This window comes from Choloepus didactylus, chromosome 1 (assembly GCF_015220235.1).
Source record: "Choloepus didactylus isolate mChoDid1 chromosome 1, mChoDid1.pri, whole genome shotgun sequence".
Classification (NCBI taxonomy): Eukaryota; Metazoa; Chordata; class Mammalia; order Pilosa; family Megalonychidae; genus Choloepus; species Choloepus didactylus.
Genome location: NC_051307.1, coordinates 159,283,898 through 159,305,578, shown reverse-complemented (window position 1 = coordinate 159,305,578; position 21,681 = coordinate 159,283,898). Strand labels below are relative to the sequence as shown.

Here is a 21,681-nt window from a genome sequence, read left to right as displayed (position 1 = left end):
CTCATGCTCCACCACCCACTCTCCGGGGTCTGTAGGTGGGGTACCTTCCCCTGGATGGCAGTGTGGGAGGCAGGGCAAGCAATGACACTGGTTTCCGGGATTTACCCATTTGACATCTTCCCCGCTGGATCGCAGCCCGGTGGTAGGATATGGCTCTCCGGGGACTGGCGTAGGTGCCAGGTCAGGGCCTGGGCATGGGGCAGGATGGGCACAAGCAGCTTTTCAGATTTTTTGGGCTGGAGTCCATTCCCACCCTTTGTAACTGGCACAGCCCGTGGAGAGAGAGAAGTGTGTACCCTGAGTCATCTGAGCTTGGCCCAGACAAGACTCCACAGGATCAGATGGAGAGCACAGGCCTTGGAGTGGAGGTGGAGGGGTGGGCAGATGGATGGACAGACGGGTGGACAGATGGATGGGTAAAGAGGCACTGCCCACCAGCTACACTGCTGCTGTGCACTAATCTCCCCTGACAGCAGCGGCCATGCTAAGCCCCTTCCTAAGTCAGATTTTTGACCTTCAGGTCTGCCAAAATGTTGGACTGTCAGGGAGGCCTTCTCTAACTACCTCATTTAACATGGTGCCCCCTCCTCACTCTCTTACCCTGCTACATGTTTCTTCATAGCTCTTGTCACCACCTGGCAAGTATTTATATATTGTCTGTCACCCCTACTTAAGCTCCATGAGTATGGGGACATTGTCAGTCTTGTTCAATGCTGTGTCCCTGTTACTAGAACAATGCCTGGTCCATTGTAGGTGCTCAATAAATAGAAATAAATGAATGAGTGAATGAATGAGAAGGAAGGTTCCTGTATGCATCCTGGAGGGAAATGTCTGCAGCTTTCACTTCCTGGCTCTTCACGCCCTTTGCTGTCCCACCACCCTCTGGGTGTAACTGTGTTTTCTGGTCTCCTAAAGGAACATATCAAAGTGGTGAGGAGTAGAGGCATTCCAGTGCACCTGGAAACCATGGAGCCAGGGGCCACATACTGTGTGAAGGCCCAGACATTTGTGAAGATCATCGGGAGGCACAGTGCCTTCAACAAGGCAGAATGTGTCGAGGTGCAAGGTAAGATGGCCGGTTGTCCGGAGCCCTGCACATGCCCCTCCTTGGTGTGATGCTGGTTCCAAGTCTCATTGATCTGCCCCCTAGGCTGGGTGGGTTCCCTTGGTGAGGGGAAAGCTCTTCACCCTAATTTCCCCAGAGGTGGGCGTCCACCCTAGGGCCGAGGGGTGTGGGGTCACATGAGTAGCAGTCTGGAGTACTTTGCTCTTGAAAGCTTTCTGGGCCTGGGGCCAAATGGTCCAAGGCTGGTTTACCAGATGGCAACTGCCTGTGGATCAGCTGGGTGAGGGGGGTGGGCTGCAGAACAGACAGCCAGGGGCATCAGAGATTCAAACTTTGTAAGCAGGCACCACATTTTATATTGTAGCTTCTTTCACCTGGCAGGAATCTTATGTAAATAAAACCTATGGAATCTTCTCATTTGACTCATTTTTTTTCCCTTGAATTGTTAATGGCAAAAAACCTACAATATTTAAAAACCTTTTTGAAAAGAAATAAAACAAAATACCCATACCTCATGATCCTGCCACTCAAACACTACTAGTTACATTTTTGCATATAATCTTTTAGTCTTTTAAAAAATTTTTGTTCTGAATATTTAGTACATTCTTATGGTTCAAAAAAAGTATAAGATATACATTAAAAACTCTCCTTTTACACTCTTCTTACCCATGCATGTAATTTCCACTCCCCTAGAGGTACTAGCTTCTTGTATATCCTTCTAAAGACTTTTTAATACATACATAAGTTAACAACAATACCGTTTATAGATTGTCCCTTCTTTTAGCAAAAATAATACTGTTCTACACATAATGTATCTTGAAGATCTTTCTTTGTCTGTACAAAAAGAGCTTGTTCATCCTTCTTTTTAGCTACATAATATTCCATTGTTAAATTATCTTAATTAGTTTGATGGGCATTGAATTTTCCCCCAATATTTTGCTATTACATTCAATGCTCCAATTAATTAGTCTGTATAATAGATCACATTGCATGTGTGTGTATATTTGAAAGAAAAATTCCTGGAAGCTGGAAGAAATATGCATTGAAGTTTGATTGCTGTTCCCAAATTGCCCTCGAAGGGGATGTTATCCTTCAGTCACTGTCCATGTGTAGGCATATATTGTAGTTGTGTTGTACATACACTCTGTACCTGCTTTTTCACTCACATCATGTTCATACAATTTTCCATTTAGATTTTCTGATGACCATTTTACACTACTTTAAATATCATAATAAGTCAAGCTTGTTAAAAGTTTCAAACAAGACATGAGAATATAAAGTAAGAGGTAAACGTTCTCCCTTACACCACTCAGGAGATTTCCTTTGGTAACAGCTTGACATTTAATCTTCAAGCCATTGTCACAATACCAGTGCTCAATACAATTGGTATTGCTTAATACAGTAGTCACAAATCACATGCTTAGTACAATTGCACAATATAATACCAATGCTCACATGCACAAATGGGACTTTACATTCTTACTGTTCTGTTAATTGCTTGTCTTCACTTAGTAGTGTATTATGGACATCTTTTCACGTCAATACATATGGATCTACTTCATTTTTAGAAAAGATGAAAAATAAGCCAATAAAGGAGTGTTCCAAATAAGTCATGTCCCTATTAATAAGTATATTCTGGGCTTGCTGGTCTTTTGTCACTAGATATATGCTATAATGAACAAACCTGCATGTATCTTAATTCTCATTTTAATAGCTAAATTATTATCCTACCATGCTGATGTTCCATATATATTAAATCATCATTCCCATTTTTAAATCATTTTGATTTGCTTTTGAAGATGATATTCATTCATTCATTCATTAAATGAATATTTACTGAACCTTGACTATATGCCAGTTGCTGGCCTGGGCGCTGGGATACAGCAGAGAATAAAGTTTCTGCCCTCCTAGAGCTTACCCTCTAACTGGGGAGATAGACAATAAACAAGTTAACAAATGAGGTAGTTTCACTTGACGGTAACTGCTATGAAGAAAATAAATCAGAGCACACCTAGAAGGTGGTACGGGGTGTATGTGTGCCATGTTGGACAGAGAGGAAGACAGTTATGAGGCTGTTGGTGAAGTCCAGATGTTGCCATGAACCCCTTTATACATTTCTTCATTGTGATTATTTTTTGGAATCAAAATCCTAGAAGTAGATGAAAGGGTATGAACATTTTTGCATCTCTCGATGTGTGTGCTCCCAAAATATTTTCCAAAAGCATTGGGCCAACATATAGCTCCCCCAGCCAGGTGTGTGAGTCCACCAGCTCCTCTATGACTTCATTGGTTCTGCCACCCCTTCACCTCACTGATGAGCAGTCCCTGCCCAGAGAGGTTAAATGAATTGTTTGAGGTCACATAGAACAGAGAAATGGGAAAATAACCCGTCTTCCTCTCCCTCCCCTGTTCCTAATCTCCGGATGTTCAGTGCTCCGACTGGCACTTTCTGCTCCATAGATTAAGTAGAATGACCGTGGACTTTGGAGTCAGCCCCACCTTAGTGACCTTAGGTAACCCACTTAGCTATTCTGAACATCCATTTCCTCATTTCTGAAAGCAGGATACTCACCCCTGTTGTGAGGAACAAGGAATACACACCCAGCCCTTAGCACAGTGCCAGGAGGGAGTAGCCCTAGCCCACATAATAGGTGCTTGATATATTCTGTGACTGTTTTCTGAACTCAGTATTTCCCCCCATAATATGAATCAATGCCAAGAGCAAATTGTGGAGCATGCTTTGTTTTCGGTTATCGCCCATCTCCCCTCTGCTGTTCTCTTTCCGCACCCCCCCCCCATACTGCCCAGGGCCTGGTACTCTGCCATCCCCTTGGCAGCAGCGTCAAGCTATGAGCTAACATGGCTAGTGGCCAAATATGTGATGCTCACCTCCTCCCTTTCTCTTCCTAAGAAAATGATAGTAATCTTCCCCAGGACTTTCTGGAGACTATGCCTTAATCTGGAGTCTAGAAAAATGGTTTTTATGGTGGTAATTTAGTCAACAGAGCAGACACATCAACTCTTAGGATGTTGGCATCCACTGTCCTGGCCAATGTGCAGAACCAACTCCAGGAGACCGAGGGAGGCCTGGGATTGGGGATTCTGTCTTCACTGTAAGGCTGTTTCTTATCTTTTTGCTTCCAGGAGAGACCCTCCCCCTGGCGCTGGCCCTGTTTGCATTTGTTGTCTTCATGCTGATCCTTGTGGTGGTGCCACTCTCCATCTGGAAAATGGGCCAGCTGCTCCGGTACTCTTGTTGCCCCGTGGTGGTCCTCCCTGACACCTTGGTAGGAATTTTCTCTTCTCCTTTCAGCATGACACTGGCCAGATGTAGTTTGGGCCTTAGTTAGGCATGGGCACACATTTTGTGGGTTTACAAACATTTGCACAGAAAGGGGGAAGAGCACTTACAGGACTTCACTTCTAAGCAGAAGGGCTGGAGAAGACCTCCCTTCTCCAGAGAGTGGTGACTTCCCTGGGACTCCCAGCAGGCCACCTCTTCTCACCCACAGCATCCAGCCTGGCCAAAGGAGCAAGTGTGTGGCACAGCCCTGGATGCCTGTTATCTCAGGAGTCATGCACAGTCTTAAGTTTCCAGACTGGTCCCTCCCACAATCTTAACAGTGGCTACATCCAATAACATGTTTTGACACAACATGTTCAATTCACATGCCAATGGCCTCATCGGTTCTCAGGGTGAAGAATGTGTGTGTGTGAACTTGGAAGTCACAGACTGTGCTTTGCCTGGGGGTGGGGGAAGCAATCTGGATCTGCACAGTGACTATCCAAGGATAGTATCACTACCCGTTTTCCCAGCTCCTCCCAAGCACAGGATTCTTATCTTACTCCTAAGAACACTGGGACACAAGTCTGAGCCTCACACAGGGATAGGCCCTGTGTGCTCCTAAGCCATGGTGGGGGAAACAGAGATGGCCTCCAGCAGCTTTTCCATCTGGCTGCCTCCTTCGCCCTCTCCTCTCTCAGCATCCCAACTACACACAGCCGCTCAACAAACAAACAAGCAAGCAAAACAAACAAACAAAAATCCCCACCACCCCAGGTATTTCTCATAGTGCTGTCCTGAGAGGGGCAACTAGCAGTCAGCTTCTCAGCCGCAGAGCGAACCAGTACTGCCTGCAAGCTACACGTTTCCATGGTTCCTTAGCAACCCAGAAGTGTTTTATTTTGGAATTAGTCACTTGTGACAGCTGCATGGTCCTGCTTTCTCTCCCTACACAGGAGGAATAATTGTGCTTATAATCCCGTCTTCAGGACATCCCTCCACCCTGTTATCCAAATGCCAGCTCTCCTTTTCTCTCTAGTATGCTTGGTAGTCATAACCACATTAGCCAATCCTAGCACAGAGCTTTCTAAAACGCAGAAAATTTTCTGAGGTTTTACATATATTAAACTTATTTAGTTAGCCCTTTTCATAGAGCTTACCAATGTTCTTCTCATCAGTTCTCCCTCCAGCCCATGCTGAATAACTGAATGGTTTACCATCAAACATAAAAACAACATGGTTTATCAAACACAAGGGGACAGGGAGAGGCTTCATTTCCCTTCAGCAAGAACTTGAGAGGCTCAAAGAAGCAGTTGTTGGAGTGGTGTTTTATAAATATCAATTAGGTGAAAATGTTTGATAGCTCATCTTTGTCCTTACTGATTTTTTTTTTTTTTTTTTTTTTGTAGAATTGTTCTAATACTTTTTGAGAGCAGTTTGCCGAAATCTCCAACTATGATTATGGATGTCTAGTTCTCATTTTATTTATGTTAATTTTTGCTTCATATATAATGAAACTGTTTTAGGTGCATATATGTTTATGATTGATATGCCTTCCTAAGTAATTGATTCTTTTACCGTTATGACAATCATTATGATTGTTTATGATAATATTTTTGTCCTGATATCAAAATAGCCTTTTTTTGGTTTACTGTTTGTATTGTGTATCTTTTACAATATTTTTACTTTAAACCCATCTGTCTTTATATTTAAAGTGCATCTCTTATAGACAGCATATGGTAGGGTCTTGCTTTTCTGTTTAAGTCTATTCAACAATCTCTGCCTTTTAATTGGAATGTTTAGTCCATTAACATTTGCTGTAATGATTGATAGGGTTGGATATAGGCCCATCACTTTACTATTTATTTTGTGTTTCTCCCATCTGTTTTCTGTTTGTTTGCTTCTCTGTTATTCCTTTCCTACCTCTTTTGAGTTAAATATTTTTAGAATTCTACTTTATCAATTGACTTTTTAGTTAAACTTCTTCATATTATTTTTTTCATGGTTGTTCTAGCAATTGTGTCCTTAAATTCTCACAGTTCGCCCAGAGTTAATATTGTATCACTTCATATGAAATGTAAGAGTCTTGCAATATTTTTGTTTTAAAAAGTCATATGTATTTTAAAGGCATTTAAAATAATCTTTTATATTTACCTACATATTTACTATTTCTGTTGCTCTTCCTTCTTTCCTGAGATCTGTCTTTCCATTTGGTGTGACTTCCCTTCAGTCTGAAAAGTTCCTGTAGTACATTTAGTAATGAAGTTCTGCTGGTGTCAAATTCTTAGCTACCTTTCACCTGAAAATGTCTCTATTTTGCCTTCATTATTGAAGAATATTTTTGGTGAATATAGACTTCTTAATTGACAATTGTTCTTTCTTCCAATACTTTAAAAGTGTTGTTTAACTATCTTTTGGGCTCCATTGTTTTTGGAGAGGAGACAGTTATAATTTTTAACATTGTTCCACTGTTTGAAATGTGTCCTTTTTTTCTCTTGCTGCTTTCAAATTACCATTGCTTTTCAGCAGTTTGAACTTAAAGTGTGCCTAGATGTGCTCTCTAAATTTATCCTGCCTGTGGTTCATTGAGCTTCTTGAAGTTGTATGTTTATATTTTTTCACCAAAATTTGGAAAAATCTCAGCCATTTTTCTTCAGATAATTTTTCTGTCCCATTGTCTTCTCTTCTGTGACTTCCATTTCATGTATGTTAGACCTTTTGATATTGTTCCCACAGGTCCTTGAGGTGCTATTCATTTCTTAAAAACATTTTTTTCTCTCTGTTCTTCAGATTGGGTAATTTCTACTGAACCATTTTCTTGTTCACTGACTCTTATCACTAATCTGCTTTAAGGTACTACTAGTAGATTTTGTTTTTAAATTTCAGGTATTTTATTTTTCAGTTCTAGAATCTCCATTTGGTTCTTTTTTACAGTTAATATTTTCTGCAGAGATTTTCAATTTGCTCATTCAATATGAGAATAACTTCTCTGATGTCCTTGAGCATAATTATAATACCTTTTTCTACAGCTTTAAAATTTTTGCTAATTTCACCATAAGGGTCAAAGTATCCATTGATTGCTTTTTATTTTTGTGTGCTTCACATTTTCTGTTTCTTTGTACATCTAATAATTTTGGATTATATTCTGGATATTGTGAATAATACATTGTACAGATTGATGCCTCTGAAGAGTATTGATTTTTGTTTGTTTGCTTTAGTTATATGCCTCTGAAGAGCACTGATTTTTGTTTGTTTGCTTTAGTAGGCAGTTAACTTGTGTTCCAGTTTTCTAAAGCTGCCAGTATGCAAAATACCAGAAATGGATTGGCTTTTATAAAGGGGGTTTATTGGTTCACAAATTTACAGTTCTAAGGCCATAAAAGTGTCTAAACTAAGGCATCAACAAGAGGATGCCTTCACTAAAGGAAGGCCAATGGCATCCAGAACACCTCTGTCACTGGGAAGGCACATGGCTGGCATCTGCTTGTCCTTTCTCCTGGGTTGCATTGCTTTCAGCTTCTGGTTCCAGTGTCTGTGAATTCTCACTTAGCTTCTCTGGGGCAAACTCTGGGCTTCATCTCTTAGCATCTCCAAGCATCTGGGTCTGTATTGGCTCTGGCTTCAACAGCTGTCTCCAAACTGTCTCTGGATGTTTTCTCTCTAAGTATCTCTGATCTCTCTACAAAATGTCTCTGCCTTTTATCCTCTCATAGAGGATACCAGTAAACTAATTAAGACCCACCTTGAATGGGCAGGGTCACATCTCCATGGAAATAATCTAATCAAAAAGTCCCGCCTATGATTGGTCTGCTCCCAGAAGATTGGATTAAAAGAACATGGCTTTTTCTGGAATACATAATAGATTCAAAGCAGTACAACTTGGATGAATGCAAATTCTAAACTCTGGTCTCCCATGCAATAGGCAGTTGATATCTGTTAGTCCTTTTAGCCTTAGATGGACTATTTGGAGTTTGCCCCACATCTGCATAGTTCAGAGGTGAGTCACAGATTGGACTGAATCAAATTTACATGCAGAATTTGGGGCTCTCTCTTTTTGGTTCTCTTTTTTTTGGGATTTCTCCTCTCACTTTCTATCTTCTGTGTTTGCACCAAATTCTGTCCTCTTATTCTTCAAGCCAATAATTCTGCCATCATTGTGGCTTCAAGTGGGACTTGCCCTCAGGCAAAGAGCTGTAAAAAATTGGAAACTCATCCAGTGACATTCCCTTCCTTCAAGTGTCAACTTTTGATTGCTCTCCAGTAATTTATGGAAGTTAATTTTAAATTTTGGTCAGTTTTAAAAGTTTTTAATTTGTAGAAGTTTCAGTCTGATTTGTGTTCCCCTGCTATAAGTAGAAGTGGAATCCTGCAATGAAAGAGGAATCCCTGAACTAATCCAAAATTTAAGAGAGTATTCCTGGGTCAGGGGTGTCACTACCTCTTCTTTTCCATAAATGGTGTAAAGATCAGCCTTCCTCAGCTGGGCTTCACCAATTAGTCAACTTCTGTGGTTTCCTTCTCAATGCTGTTGCCTATGATTTCCCTCTACATATAGGTCATTCCATTCTGAGCATCCTCCCTCATTTTTCCTCTTCTGGACCTATATTCTGAGCCCCAGGAGTTTTCCTCCCTGTCCCAGGATCAGGAACAGTATTATTTTCTCAGGACCCAGTGAGGAGCAGAGTAAGGGTCAGGGAAATAATCATATAAAGGGTCAGTTCCTTATCGGATTTCAGGTACACAAGAAAAGTCCTCAGGTGGCTAGAACTCCTAGGAATCCTAATGCACTATGAGCTGTACCCTAAAAGTAACTTTTGGAGAAAAATGAACAGCTTAGGTTAGACCAGAGACGAGGACTGGAGACAATGCCAGCATGACCACGTTCATTAGAGCATGGCGGAATGATACCACCACGCTTGAATATCTTTTGCTTCTCTATTCTCCTTTTCTATTCTTCCTCCAACATTACAGTGTCTGTTCCTACATGCCTTCTTTTCCATGAGGATTTTAACTTTTATTGTTTTCACTCTCAGATTTTTAAAGCAGACACTTTCTCTGAGTCTTTGAATTCTCCCACAGTGCTGTGTAAGAAACAGATCATTAGTCTCTATTAATTCCCAAACATTCTGCAGCTGTGTATCACCACTACCACTTCCCTGCCACCCCCACCTTGACTTTAGCTCAGCCCACCTGGATGCCAACATTTGCATTACTTATGAATAATCCTCCAAACTATTAAATAGCAATTTCCAGCCATCCTTGCAAAATCCACACATCTTTCCAAATTAAACTATGGAAAATCACCAAGTGGCAATCCTTGACAATTCTTCAAAAATCCCTATTAGGTTGGTTAGCGTTTAATTTCTCTGTATGGATAAAATATTTCATGTCTACATCTACAATTTCACAGTTGCTGATGGTTGTGCTCTGAAATATACCATTAGGAATTTCTTTCTATTCAAGTTCATATCACCAAGTAACAGTTTAAAGCAAAAACATATATAATGAAAATCGTATTAATATCAGCCCAGTGTATATGCACTATTTAAGAATAGAATTTCTTTTGTCTTTCACCCAGAAATGCTTCTTTTTTCCCTATGATGCACTTCGTTCTTTCTCTTCTTGCTTCTTGTCATATTCCATTGTAATGTGAGTAACAAGCAAAAGGGTGGTCATCCCAAGTATGACCTTGTTATCCTTAATAGAAAGTGGGGTTTGTGAGCTCAGATGCCTGTGGGAGTTCAGGCAGGCCCCCCCCTCAAATGCATGTGTATTGCCATGAATATAATTCAGTTGGGAGGGGTAGTGAAGATTGCAAGAAATAAGCTCCTTCTAAAGAACACAGCTGCTTCTCAGCCACAGTGGTGTGCTGCTGAGAGGGAATGTGAGCCAGTGCCACCAAATCTTCAAAGTTTTAGAAGAGGACCCAGGAATACAGGTATTTCATGAGAAATCTTCTGATTTTTAAATGTTAAAAACTAATCCATAAAGGGGAGATAGGAAAACAAATCAGTCTAAAGTGATTGGGGAAGATAACTGGAAAATGAAAGAAAAAATCCTCCATAGTGACAAATAGGAGAGGTTATGTATGTAGATTTACAAGGAGATGTGATGAGCTCCAGGTATATTTTTTAAATCTCCTTCTCCCCAGGTGTTTTCTGCTTAATAAGTATAACATCCAATTTGGATTATTGTTGAAGCATTGAATCACCTAAATTCTGGCTATGCTCTTCTGCTGTTAACTATTTTGAGCTATTTCTTAAGAAGGCAGCTGCTACTGAAATTGTAAGTACATAGGCTTGGCAGAACCAAGAAAGAAAAAGTGGGGAAAAAAAAAAAGAACATAAAAAGAAAACTAATTCATAGAGTCAGAAAACAGATCAGTGATTACAAGGGGTGCGGGGGAGGGGGAACAGAAGTTATTGCCCGGTGGGTACGAGTTTCTGTTTGGGATGATGAAAATATTCTGGAAATAGCTTGTGCTCAAAGTTACACAACATTGTCAGTTACTTAATGTCACAGATTTGTTCACTTAAAACTGGTGAAATGATTTTTATGTTATGCATATTTTACCACAATTAAAAAAATAAAAAAAATAACTAATTCAAATATTTTTCAAAAATCAATTGAGCCTTGGTTTAAAGTTTGTTCTAACCTATGGTCAACAATTTTGCACCTTCTGAAATGTTCTAGACATCACTTTCCAATACTGTAGCCACTAGTCACATGTGGCTATTGAGCCCTTGAACTGTGGTTAGTCCAAATTGAGATGGGCACATCTCACACAACAGAGTTTGAAGACTCAGAACAAAAAAAAAGAATGTAAAATATCTCATGAATTTTTTTACATTGATTCCATGGCAAAATGATAATATTATGGATATATTGTATTAAATAAAATGTTAGCAAGATTAATTTCACGTGTTTCTGTTTACTTTTTAAAATATTTAAAATGTTTAATAGAAATTTAAAATTGCGTATTTGGTTCCTATTGCATTTCTGTTGGACAGGGCTGCTCTAGAATTTAAAAATTGATCAAGTTTAAACACTGCAGATTGAGACAGCCAGTGTCCTGAGCCTCTGATAGGACCAGCAGCAAAGAATTGGTGCTGGGCTCCACCTAACGCCCTCACTCAGTGAGCCCTTCTTGCACAGGGCTTCCTTGACTTTTTATTTTTAAAACTTTCTATTGTGGTAAACTCTACATAACATAAATATCTTTTTAACCATTTTTAAATTTTCCATTCTGTGACATTACGTACATTGACAGTGTTGTGCAACCTTCACCTCTATCTATTTCCAGAAAATTTTCATCATTCCAAATGGAAACATGAACCCATTAAGCAATAACTCCCCATCCCCCACTGCCTGCCCTTGGTAACCACTATTCTGCTTTCTGTGTCTATGAATTTGCTCATTATAACTACATATTTAATATAAGGGAAATCATACAATATTTGTACTTTTGTGTCTGGCTTATTCCACTCAACATGATGTCTTCAAGTTTCATCAATATTGTAGTATATATCAAGACTTCATTTCTTTTTATGGCTGAGAAATATTTCAGTGTACATATATACCACATTTTGTTTATCCATTCATCTGTTGATGGACACTTGGGTTGCTTTCACTTTTTGTGAATAATTCTGTGTACAAATATCTGCCCAAGACCCTGCTTTCAATTCTTTTGAGTTGATACCAAGAAATAGAATTGCCAGGTCATATGATAAATTCTATGACTAAGTTTCTGAGGAAATGCCAAACTGTTTCCACAGTGGCTGCACCATTTTACATTTCCACCAAAATTTTACAAAGCTTCCTATTTCTTCACATCCTCTCCAACACTTGTTTTTTCCCATTTTAAAAATAATAGCCATCCTGGTGGGTGTGATTTGCATTTCTCTAATAGCTAATGATGTTGAAAATCTTTTCATGTGCTTATTGGCCATTTGTATATTTTCTTTGGAGAAATGTCTTCAAATCTTTTGTCCATTTAAAAATTGGATTGTTTGTCTTTTTGTTGTTGTTGAGTTATAGGAGTCTTGATGTATTCTTTTTTTTTTTTTTTTTTTGCATGATGTGACAAAATTTTATTGTCATGGCCATCATAATATATACAGAGAAGACTAACTTTTTTTTGAATCAGCCAGTCAGTGTCAATCTCATGCTTTGAAGGCAGCCAGTTGGCAGCAGACTTGCTCCAGGAACATGCTTCTTTTTTTTTTCAGCGGTTTCATTGAGGTATATTTACATACCATACAATCCATCCAAGGTGTACAATCACAGAGTTGTGCATTCATCATCACAATCAATTTTAGAACATTTTTATTACTCCAAAAAGAAAAACCCCATACCCCTTAGCAGTCACCTCTGAATCCCACTATCCTTCCCCAGCCCTACATAACCACTAATCTAATTCTGTCTCTACAGATTTGTTTATATTTAAAGAATTCTAAAATATTGTTAACTGTAGTCCATAGTTTTCATTAGGTGTATTTTTTCCATATACCACCCTATTATTAACATCTTGTACTAGTGATGTACATTTGTTATAGTTAATGAAAGAACATTCCTATATTTGTACTATTCACCACAGACATCGTCTACTACTGGGTTCATTATGTTATATAATCCCAGGTTTTTGGTTTTTTTTTTTAATTCATTTTTATTGAGATATATTCACATACCATGCAGTAATACAAAACAAAGCGTACATTCAATTGTTTACAGTACCATTATATAGTTGTGCATTCATCACCAAAATTAATTTTTGACATTTTCATTGCCACACACACAAAAACAATAAGAATAAAAACCAAAGTGAAAAAGAGCAACCAAAGTAAAAAAGAACACTGGGTACCCCCCCCCCCCCCATTTTTCTACTCCTCCATCCATAAACTGGACAAAGGGGAGTGTGATCCCCATGGCTTCCCCAGTCCCATTGTCACCCCTCATATACTACATTTTTATACAATCGTCTACAAGATTCGTGGGTTCTGGGTTGTAGTTTGATAGTTTCAGGTATTTACTGCTAGCTATTCCAATTCATTAGAACCTACAAAGCATTGTCTATATTGTGTGTAAGAGTGCCCACCAGAGTGACCTCTCAGCTCCGTTTGGAATCTCTCTGCCACTGAAGCTTATTTCATTTCGTTTCACATCCCACTTTTGGTCAAGAAGATGTTCTCTATATCATGATGCCGGGTCTAGATTCCTCCCCGGGAGTCATATTCCACGTTGCCAGGGAGATTCACTCCCCTGGGTGTCTGATCCCATGTAGTGGGGAGGGCAGTGATTTTACCTGCCAAGTTGGCTTAGCTAGAGAGAGAGGGCCACATCTGAGCAACAAAGAGGCATTCGGGGGGAGGCTCTTAGGCACAATTATAGGGAGGCCTAGCCTCTCTTTTGCCGCAGCAGTCTTCCCAAGGGCAAGTCCCGTGGTAAAGGGCTCAGACCATCAAACCACCAGTTCCCTGTGTCTGTGAGCACATCAGCAACCATCGAGGTGGGGAAGTCCAACCCCCCTGCATTCTCCACCAGCTCCTCAAGGGGGCTCTGCATATTTTTTCTTTTTTTTTTAATTAACTCTTTTTTTTAATTAACTATATAAAAATTTTTTTTAAAAGGTATACAATAAAAAAAACATTTCAAACAAACCATAACAAGGGAGTAAGAAAAAGACAACTAACCTAAAATAAATACTTTAGCAACATTTCTGTGACCTTGTTCCTACCATAACCATCAGAAATTAACAAACCATAGTCATTCCTGGGCATTCCCAGAATGCTAAATTTACCCATGATAGCTTATCTGTTCTTATTGGGTTATCTTTCCCCCTTCATTAATTGCTCTCTATCGCTAGTTCCCCTACATTCTATATTATAAACCATTTATTTCAGGAGTGTGTTGTTTAACCTCCAAGTGTTTGTGAATTTTCTAAGTCTCTGATGGTTATTGACTTCTAATTGTACTTCATTGTGGTCAGAGAATGTGATTTGAATAATTTCAACTTTTTAAAAAAAATTTATTGAGGCTTGTTTTATGTCCCAGCATATAGTCTATTCTGGAGAAAGTTCCGTGATCACTAGAGAAGAATGTGTATCCTGGTGATTTGGGATGTAATGTTCTATATATGTCAAGTCAAATTAATTTATCCGATTGTTTAGGTTTTCAATTTCCTTATTGGCCTTCTGTTTGGTTGATCTATCTATAGGAGAGAGTGATGTGTTGAAGTCTTCCACAATTATTGTGGAAACATCCATTGCTTCCTTTAGTTTTGCTGGTGTTTGTCTCATGTATTTTGTGGCACCATGATTGGGTGCATAAATATTTATGATTGTTATTTCTTCTTGTTGAATTGCCCCATTTATTAGTATGTAGTGGCCTTTTTTGTCTCTCATAATATCCTTGCATTTCAAGTCTATTTTATCTGAGATTAATATTGCTACTCCTGCTTTCTTTTGGCTGTAGCATGCATGAAATATTTTTTACATCCTTTCACTTTCAATTTCTTTATGTCCCTGTGTCTAAGTTGAGTCTCTTGCATGCAACATATTGATGGTTCATATTTTTCAATCCATTCTGCCAATCTATATCTTTTAATTGGGGAGTTTAATCCATTTACATTCAATGTTATTACTGTGAAGGCATTTCTTGAATGAGCCATCCTATCCTTTGGTTTATGTTTGTCAGATATATTTTTTCCCTCTCTCTCTTATTGTCCTTTTATGAACCAGTATTGAATCTCTTTAGTACTGAACCTTTCTCTATCTCTCTCTCTCCTTTCTTTGTTTCTCTGTTGGTTGGTAGGGTTCCCTTTAGTATCTGAAGTAGAGCAGGTCTTTTATTAGCAAAATCTCTCAGCATTTGTTTGTCTGTGAAAAATGTAAGCTCTCCCTCAAATTTGAAGGAGAGCTTTGCTGGATAAAGTATTCTTGGTTGGAAATTTTTCTCTCTCAGAATTTTAAATATGTCATGCCACTGCCTTCTCACCTCCATGGTGGCCGCTGAGTAGTCACTGCTTAGTCTTATGTTGTTTCCTTTGTATGTGGTGAATTGCTTTTCTCTTGCGGCTTTCAGAACTTGCTCCTTCTCTTCAGTATTTGACAATCTGATCAGAATATGTCTTGGAGTGGCTTTATTTGGATTTATTCTATTTGGAGTTTGCTGGGCATTTATGCTTTATTTATATTGTGTAGAAGGTTTGGGAAGTTTTCCCCAACAATTTCTTTGAATACTCTTTCTAGATCTTTACCCTTCTCTTCCCCTTCTGGGACACCAATGAGTCTTATATTTCAATCTTTTATTTTATCTATCATATCCCTGAGGTCCATTTTGATTTTTTTGATTTTTTTTCCCCATTCTTTCTTTCGTTATTTCATTTTCTGTTCTGTGGTCCTCAAGGTCATTGATTCATTGTTCAGCTTCCTCTAGTCTTGTACTATGAGTATCCAGAATCTTTTTAATTTGGTCAACAGTTTCTTTTATTTCCATAAGATCATCTATTTTTTTTTATATATTCTTGCAATTCTTCTTTATGTTCTTCTAGGGTCTTCTTCATGTCCTTTATATCCTGTGCCATGCTCTCGTTGCTTGTCTTTAGTTCACTGATTAATTGCTCCAAGTACTGCATCTCCTTTGATCTTTTGATTTGGGTGTTTGGGTTTGGGTTCTCCATATTGTCTGTTTTTTTCATATGCTTTAAAATTTTCTGTTGTTTTTGGCCTCTTGGCATTTGCGTTACTTGATAGGGTTCTTTTAGGATATGTAGGACTGTTCACAGACTTATCTCTAATTTGTCAGATCTACAGCTTGGTGGCGTACACTTTAACCCGCAGATGGTGTCTGTGAGTCACCTATTCCCCTCAAGTCAGTTCTCCCCAACTTTGTCTTTGTGGTGTGTGGGGGTCTGATTCTTGTGGGATCCAATTGGTGCACCAAGTTTAGGTGAGTTGTTGGTGCTGTCTGCCCTGACTGTGGGGCGTTTGAGCGGTTAGGGAGAGAGGGCAGCTTTAATAATCTAACCTCCCAGGTGTTCCTGGAGATTTAAGGCTGTTCCAAGAGTCTAAACCTTCATTTCAGTCTTGCCACAGATTGTCTCTGCCACTGACCCACAAGTCCTTGGTATTGGTGTGTGGTCCCTGGGATTTTTGAGTGGGTCCCTCTTCCAAGCGGTGCCCTTCTAGGGCCTCTGCTGAGGGAAGGTTGTGCTATGTCACAAGTGCGTACTGTTCCTCAAGGGAAGTTCTGGGCTGTTGGGCCGTGTAGGTGCATTCCCAGCCTACTGTAAGGATGGCTGGCTGGGTGTGTCAATTTCCCAGTTTTCTCACAGCTCTGCCTTCCCAGATCTGGGACAATTAGCTGTGGGTGCACAAAAAGCTACTGTCCATGCCCGATGTTGTGGTGTATGCGCGTTGCTGGAAACAGTTCCAGTCACACTGGGTTTTTTGGTGTGGCTCTGGGCTGTGGCACTGGTGCCAGGTAGGAGCGTTCCCAACCCGCTGGGAAGATGGCTTCAAGGGGCATGGTTACTTTCCCCTTTTGGCTTACCTCTGCCTTCCTTGTTTGGAGACAATTAGCAGTGGGTGTGCGAAAGGCTATCTCCCATGCCAGACATTGAGGCATTTGCACAGCCCGTTCCTGCTGCGCTTCACTGTGTGGTTCTCACTGCTGTATCTGCAGCTGCTTTTGGGTTCTTTAAAAAAGAACTAGTCCACCTCCAAATGCCAACCCACAGTTTCCTCACACAGCAGCATGGTTGCTGGACATTCAGCAGGCTTACTCACTCGTTTCAGAACGCAGACTCCTAGTTTCACCAAGTGCACGGTTTCTGTGGATTTAGTGGACCTTGTCCAGCTGGTGCATCGCTGGAACTGGTGTTCTGGGTCACTTTCTGGTTTTTATCTAGTATTTTTCATGGAGGTGTGTTTTGCCCTGTCTGTCCTAGCTGCCATCTTAGGTTCTCCCCTTGATGTATTCTTGATATTGAACCCTTATCAAATATATGATTTCCAAATATTTTGTCCCACTCTGTAGGTTGTCTTTTCACTTTCTTTTTTTATTAGAGAAGTTGTGGGTTTAAGAACAATCATGCATAAAATACAAGATTTCCTATACCATCCTATTAGTAACACCTTGCATACACATCTGTTACAAATTATGAAAGCATATTTTAATAATTGTACTAACTTAGGGTTCACTGTTTGTGTTGTATAGTTCCATGTGTTTTTTTAATTTTTTTCTGGTAACATACATGTGAGCTAAAATTTACCCTTTTAACCACATTCAAAAAATAATTCAGTGCTGATAGTTACATTCACAATGTTGTGCTACCATCATTACCATTTGTTACCAAAACATTGCTATCGTCCCAAATAGGAACTCTGGACATTTTCAGCCTTAACTCCCTATTTCCTACACCTACCCCATCCCCTGTAGCCTATATTCTAGATTCTAACTCTAAGAGTGTGCTTATCTAATTAAGTCATATTAGTATGATCAAATAATATTTGCCCTTTTGTGACAAGCTTATTTCACACAATTGGATGTCCTCAAGTTTCATCTATGTTGTTGCATGTATCAGAACTTCATTCCTTTTTACAGCTGAATGATATTCTGTTGTGTGTATGTACCATATTTTGTTTATCCATTCATTTGTTGATGGACTCTTAGGTTGCTTCTATCTTTTGGTAATTGTGAATAATGCTGTTATGAATATTGGAGTGCAAACAACTGTTCGATATCTTCTTGACCAAAAGGGGGAAGTTAAAGGAAATGAAATAAGCTTCAGTGGCAGAGAGATTCCAAAAGGAGCCGAGAGGTCACTCTGGTGGGCACTCTTATGCACAATATAGACAACCCTTTTTAGGTTCTAATGAATTGGGATAGCTGGTGGTAGATAACTGAAACTATCAGACTACAACCCAGAACCCATGAATCTTGAAGACGATTGTATAAAAATATAGCTTATGAGGGGTGACAACGGGATTGGGAAAGCCACATGGACCACACTCCCCTTTGTCTAGTTTATGGATGGATGAGTAGAAAAATGGGGGAAGGAAAACAAACAAACAAACAAACAAACAAAAGACAACTGTTCGAGTCCCTGCTCTCAATTCCTTGGGGTATATACCTAGTAGTGGGATTGCCATGTCATATGGTATACTTAGCTTTCTGAGGTTCTGCCATACTGTCTTGCACAGTGGTTGCACCATTTTACATTCCCACCAGCAATGAATGAGTGTTCCTTTCTGCATCCTCTCCAAAATGTTTACTTTTCCATTTTTAAAATAGTAACTATTCTAATGGGTGTGAAATGATATCTCACTGTGGTTTTGATTTGCCTTTCCCTAATGGCCAATGATGTTGAGCATCTTTTCATGTGCTTTTTGGTCATTTGTATATCTTTTTTTGAGAAATATCTATTCAAGTCTTTTGTCAATTTAAAAATTGGGTTGTTTGTGTTGTTGAGTTGAAATTTTTATAATTCTGGATATTAAGCCCTTATCAGATATGTGGTTTCCAAATATTTTCTCTCATTGTGCTCATTGTGTAGGTTGTCATTTCACTTTCATGATGAAGTTCTTTGAGGCACAACAGTTTTTAAGTTGGATGAGGACCAATTTATATATTTTTTCTTTTGTTGCTTATGCTTTGGGTGTAAAGTCTAAGAAACCATTGCCAAACACAAGGTTCTGAAGATGCTTCCCTATGTTTTCTTTGAGGAATTTTATGGTTTTGATCTGTTTCCTTTTCTTTTCCTTTCTTTTGTCTTTGATCCATTTTGAGATGATTTTTGTATATGGTGTGAGGTAGGGGCCCCCTTCATCTTTTGCAAATGGAGATCAGTTTTCCCAGTACCATTCATTGAAGAGACTATTCTTTCCACATTGAGTGATCTTTGCCTCCTTATCAAAAGTCAGTTGGCCATAAATGTGTGGGTTGATTTCTGAGCTCTTAATTTGATTCCCTTTGTTTATGTGTCAGTCCTTATGCCAGTACCATGCTGGTTTGATTACTGTGGCTTTATAATAAGTTTTAAGATTGGGAAGTGTGAGTCCTCCAACTTCATTCTTCTTCTTCAAGATGGCTTTGGCTATTCAGAGGCCCCACCCTTCCATATAAATATGATGATTGGCTTTTTCATTTCTGAAAAGAAGGTAATTGGAATTTTGATTGGGATTGCATTGAATCTGTAAATTGCTTTGGGAAGAATTGACATTTTAACAATATTTCTCTAATCCATGAACATGGAATGCCCCTCCCCCCCCTTTTTAGGTCTTCTTCAATTTCTTTTAGCAATGATTTGTAATTTTCTGGGCATACACTATTACATCCTTGGTTAGATTTATTCCTAGGTGTTTGACTCTCTTAATTGCTATTGTAAATGTAATTGTTTTCTTACAAACAAGGACCAAGGATAACTGGCTTGATGAAGCTGGTGTCTTCTGGAGGACTGAGTTGGGGGCAAACCATTGTGCCAGTTTGTGCCCATGTGTCATTCTTTGGAGTGATGATGGGAAGGGCTTTTGAAGGCAATTACAGAACCTGGAGACTCTGGGTGCAGGTAAGTGGGCTAGCAATGTATGGAAGAGTTCCTCCGAAAAGTTACAACCAGTTTTGTTTATGTTTTGGGGTTGCGAGGAGAAGATGGAGAACATGAAATATGAGTAAGAAAGATTGTCTCAGACCAGTCATTGTTTTCAGACCTCTCTGGTGAAAGAAGTTTAGATTTATTATTATTTTTTTTAAATCAGAATTACCTTGCTTTTGTGGGGCAGGGTCCCAGTGAATGGACCACTGACCAACCAGGGCTCCAGGGAACTGCAGGGCAGTGAACTGACAGATGGTCTTAGCAAATGTCAGAAGTCCCTGCTCTAGGGGTCAGAACAGTCTCTGAGCTTTTTTGCTACTTGAAAGTTAATTAACCAAACAGTTGGAACTTTTTGATATTCTTTACTACTGCTACTAGTATCTAATGACTATTAATGAAAATTACTTTCCAGAAAATAACCAGTTCACCCCAGAAGTTAATCAGCTGCAGAAGGGAAGAGGTGGACACCTGTGCCACGGCTGTGCTGCCTTCTGAGGAGCTCTTTAGGGTCTGGATCTAGTGGGCTTAGGGAAGGGCCCAGTGGAAGCTGAGAACCTGGTCTGCATGACACAGGAACCATGATGGGGAGGCTTCGTTTCTGTTATCCTCCAGGGACAAAGGACAGAAGAAGCCAGAAGAGCCTGCTGTGTCCACGTCTAGAAGCAACTTCAGAGGCAGAGTGATTTGGTGGACGAGCACTAGCTGGGGGTCAGGAGACGTGACCTCTAGACCTGGATCTGCTCTTTACTAGCTGAGTGAACCTGGGAAAAGTAACTCTCTGCTCCTCAATTTTCTCAATTAAAATGGAGAGAAAATTAACTACATATCTGTTAAACTAGATATTATAAAAACCCAGCACTTGCAGGGCTGTGGGTAAACTGGAGACACCATACATTATATAATTGGTTCACCTTTTCTGGAGCACAAGATACAAATGGGTAACAAGAGCTATTAAAGACCCTACACACTGGTTGGGTTGGAGAGCTCACTTTCCCAGAGGAAACCTGGAAAAGAAATGGAAGTTGCAATGGTGTTGATTTCACTTCAAGCCAAATACCTGTGCAGAGGTGAATGGCTCAGTAAACTCTACAATACATGTCCTGGAGGGAGGCCACACCCCCACTGAAAATGGGATGTGCATGAATGTTGAAGATACAAGAAATTCTAGAAAGAGTAAATAGTGTGTGCATACTGTGGACAACAGGTAAAATGTATGTGTATGAGATGAAGATACAGAATGATGTCAATAAAAAGTGTGATGTTTTCTGTATTCCTTTTTCCTGTAGAGCTGGTAAAGTGCAGAATGAAAAATAAAAAGGGGCCCCCTTGGGTTACCTTTTTGGTTCTGCCAAAAAGTGGTCTTTAGGATTCTAGTTATGTCATTAATCTTGAGTGTAGAGAGGCCCCTAAGGAACACCTTTGGTTGAGAGGATGAGGGCTGAGCCCAAGCAGGGGATGGGGCAAGGGAGGGGCAGTCTCAGTCCTCCCCCTGCAGGCCCTGGGCTGCACGGATGGGGGCTACTTTGGAAGGGGGCAGCCTCTGCCCACATGAGAACTGGCAACCGAGGCAGCCAGCTGCAGCCTCACCTGGTCAGGGTGTTCCTGGGTCTCTCCTGGAGGCCTCTCACCACAGGAGTTCCCTTTGGAGCCCTCTTTCCCTTAAGATGGCTCACTCAGGGTGCCCTTGACCCCCTTGCAGCTTGTTAATCCAGGGCCCAACTCAACTCTGGAAGTTTCTTC

General features: G+C 39.9%; 1 protein-coding gene across 2 annotated transcripts in view; it reads left to right on the top strand.

Annotated features, from left to right (window-relative positions):
• The window catches only part of IL20RB (interleukin 20 receptor subunit beta), a 43,259-nt gene extending 22,076 nt beyond the window's left edge, over nt 1-21,183 (top strand). For both annotated transcript variants that reach the window (XM_037827988.1, XM_037827997.1), the window contains exons 5-7: nt 916-1,066; nt 4,211-4,353; nt 20,354-21,183. In XM_037827988.1, the coding sequence (XP_037683916.1) occupies nt 916-1,066; nt 4,211-4,353; nt 20,354-20,461 (402 nt within the window). In that variant the 3' untranslated portion in view covers nt 20,462-21,183. The remainder of the gene's footprint in view (nt 1-915; nt 1,067-4,210; nt 4,354-20,353) is intronic.
• Nucleotides 21,184-21,681: the final 498 nt, after the last annotated feature.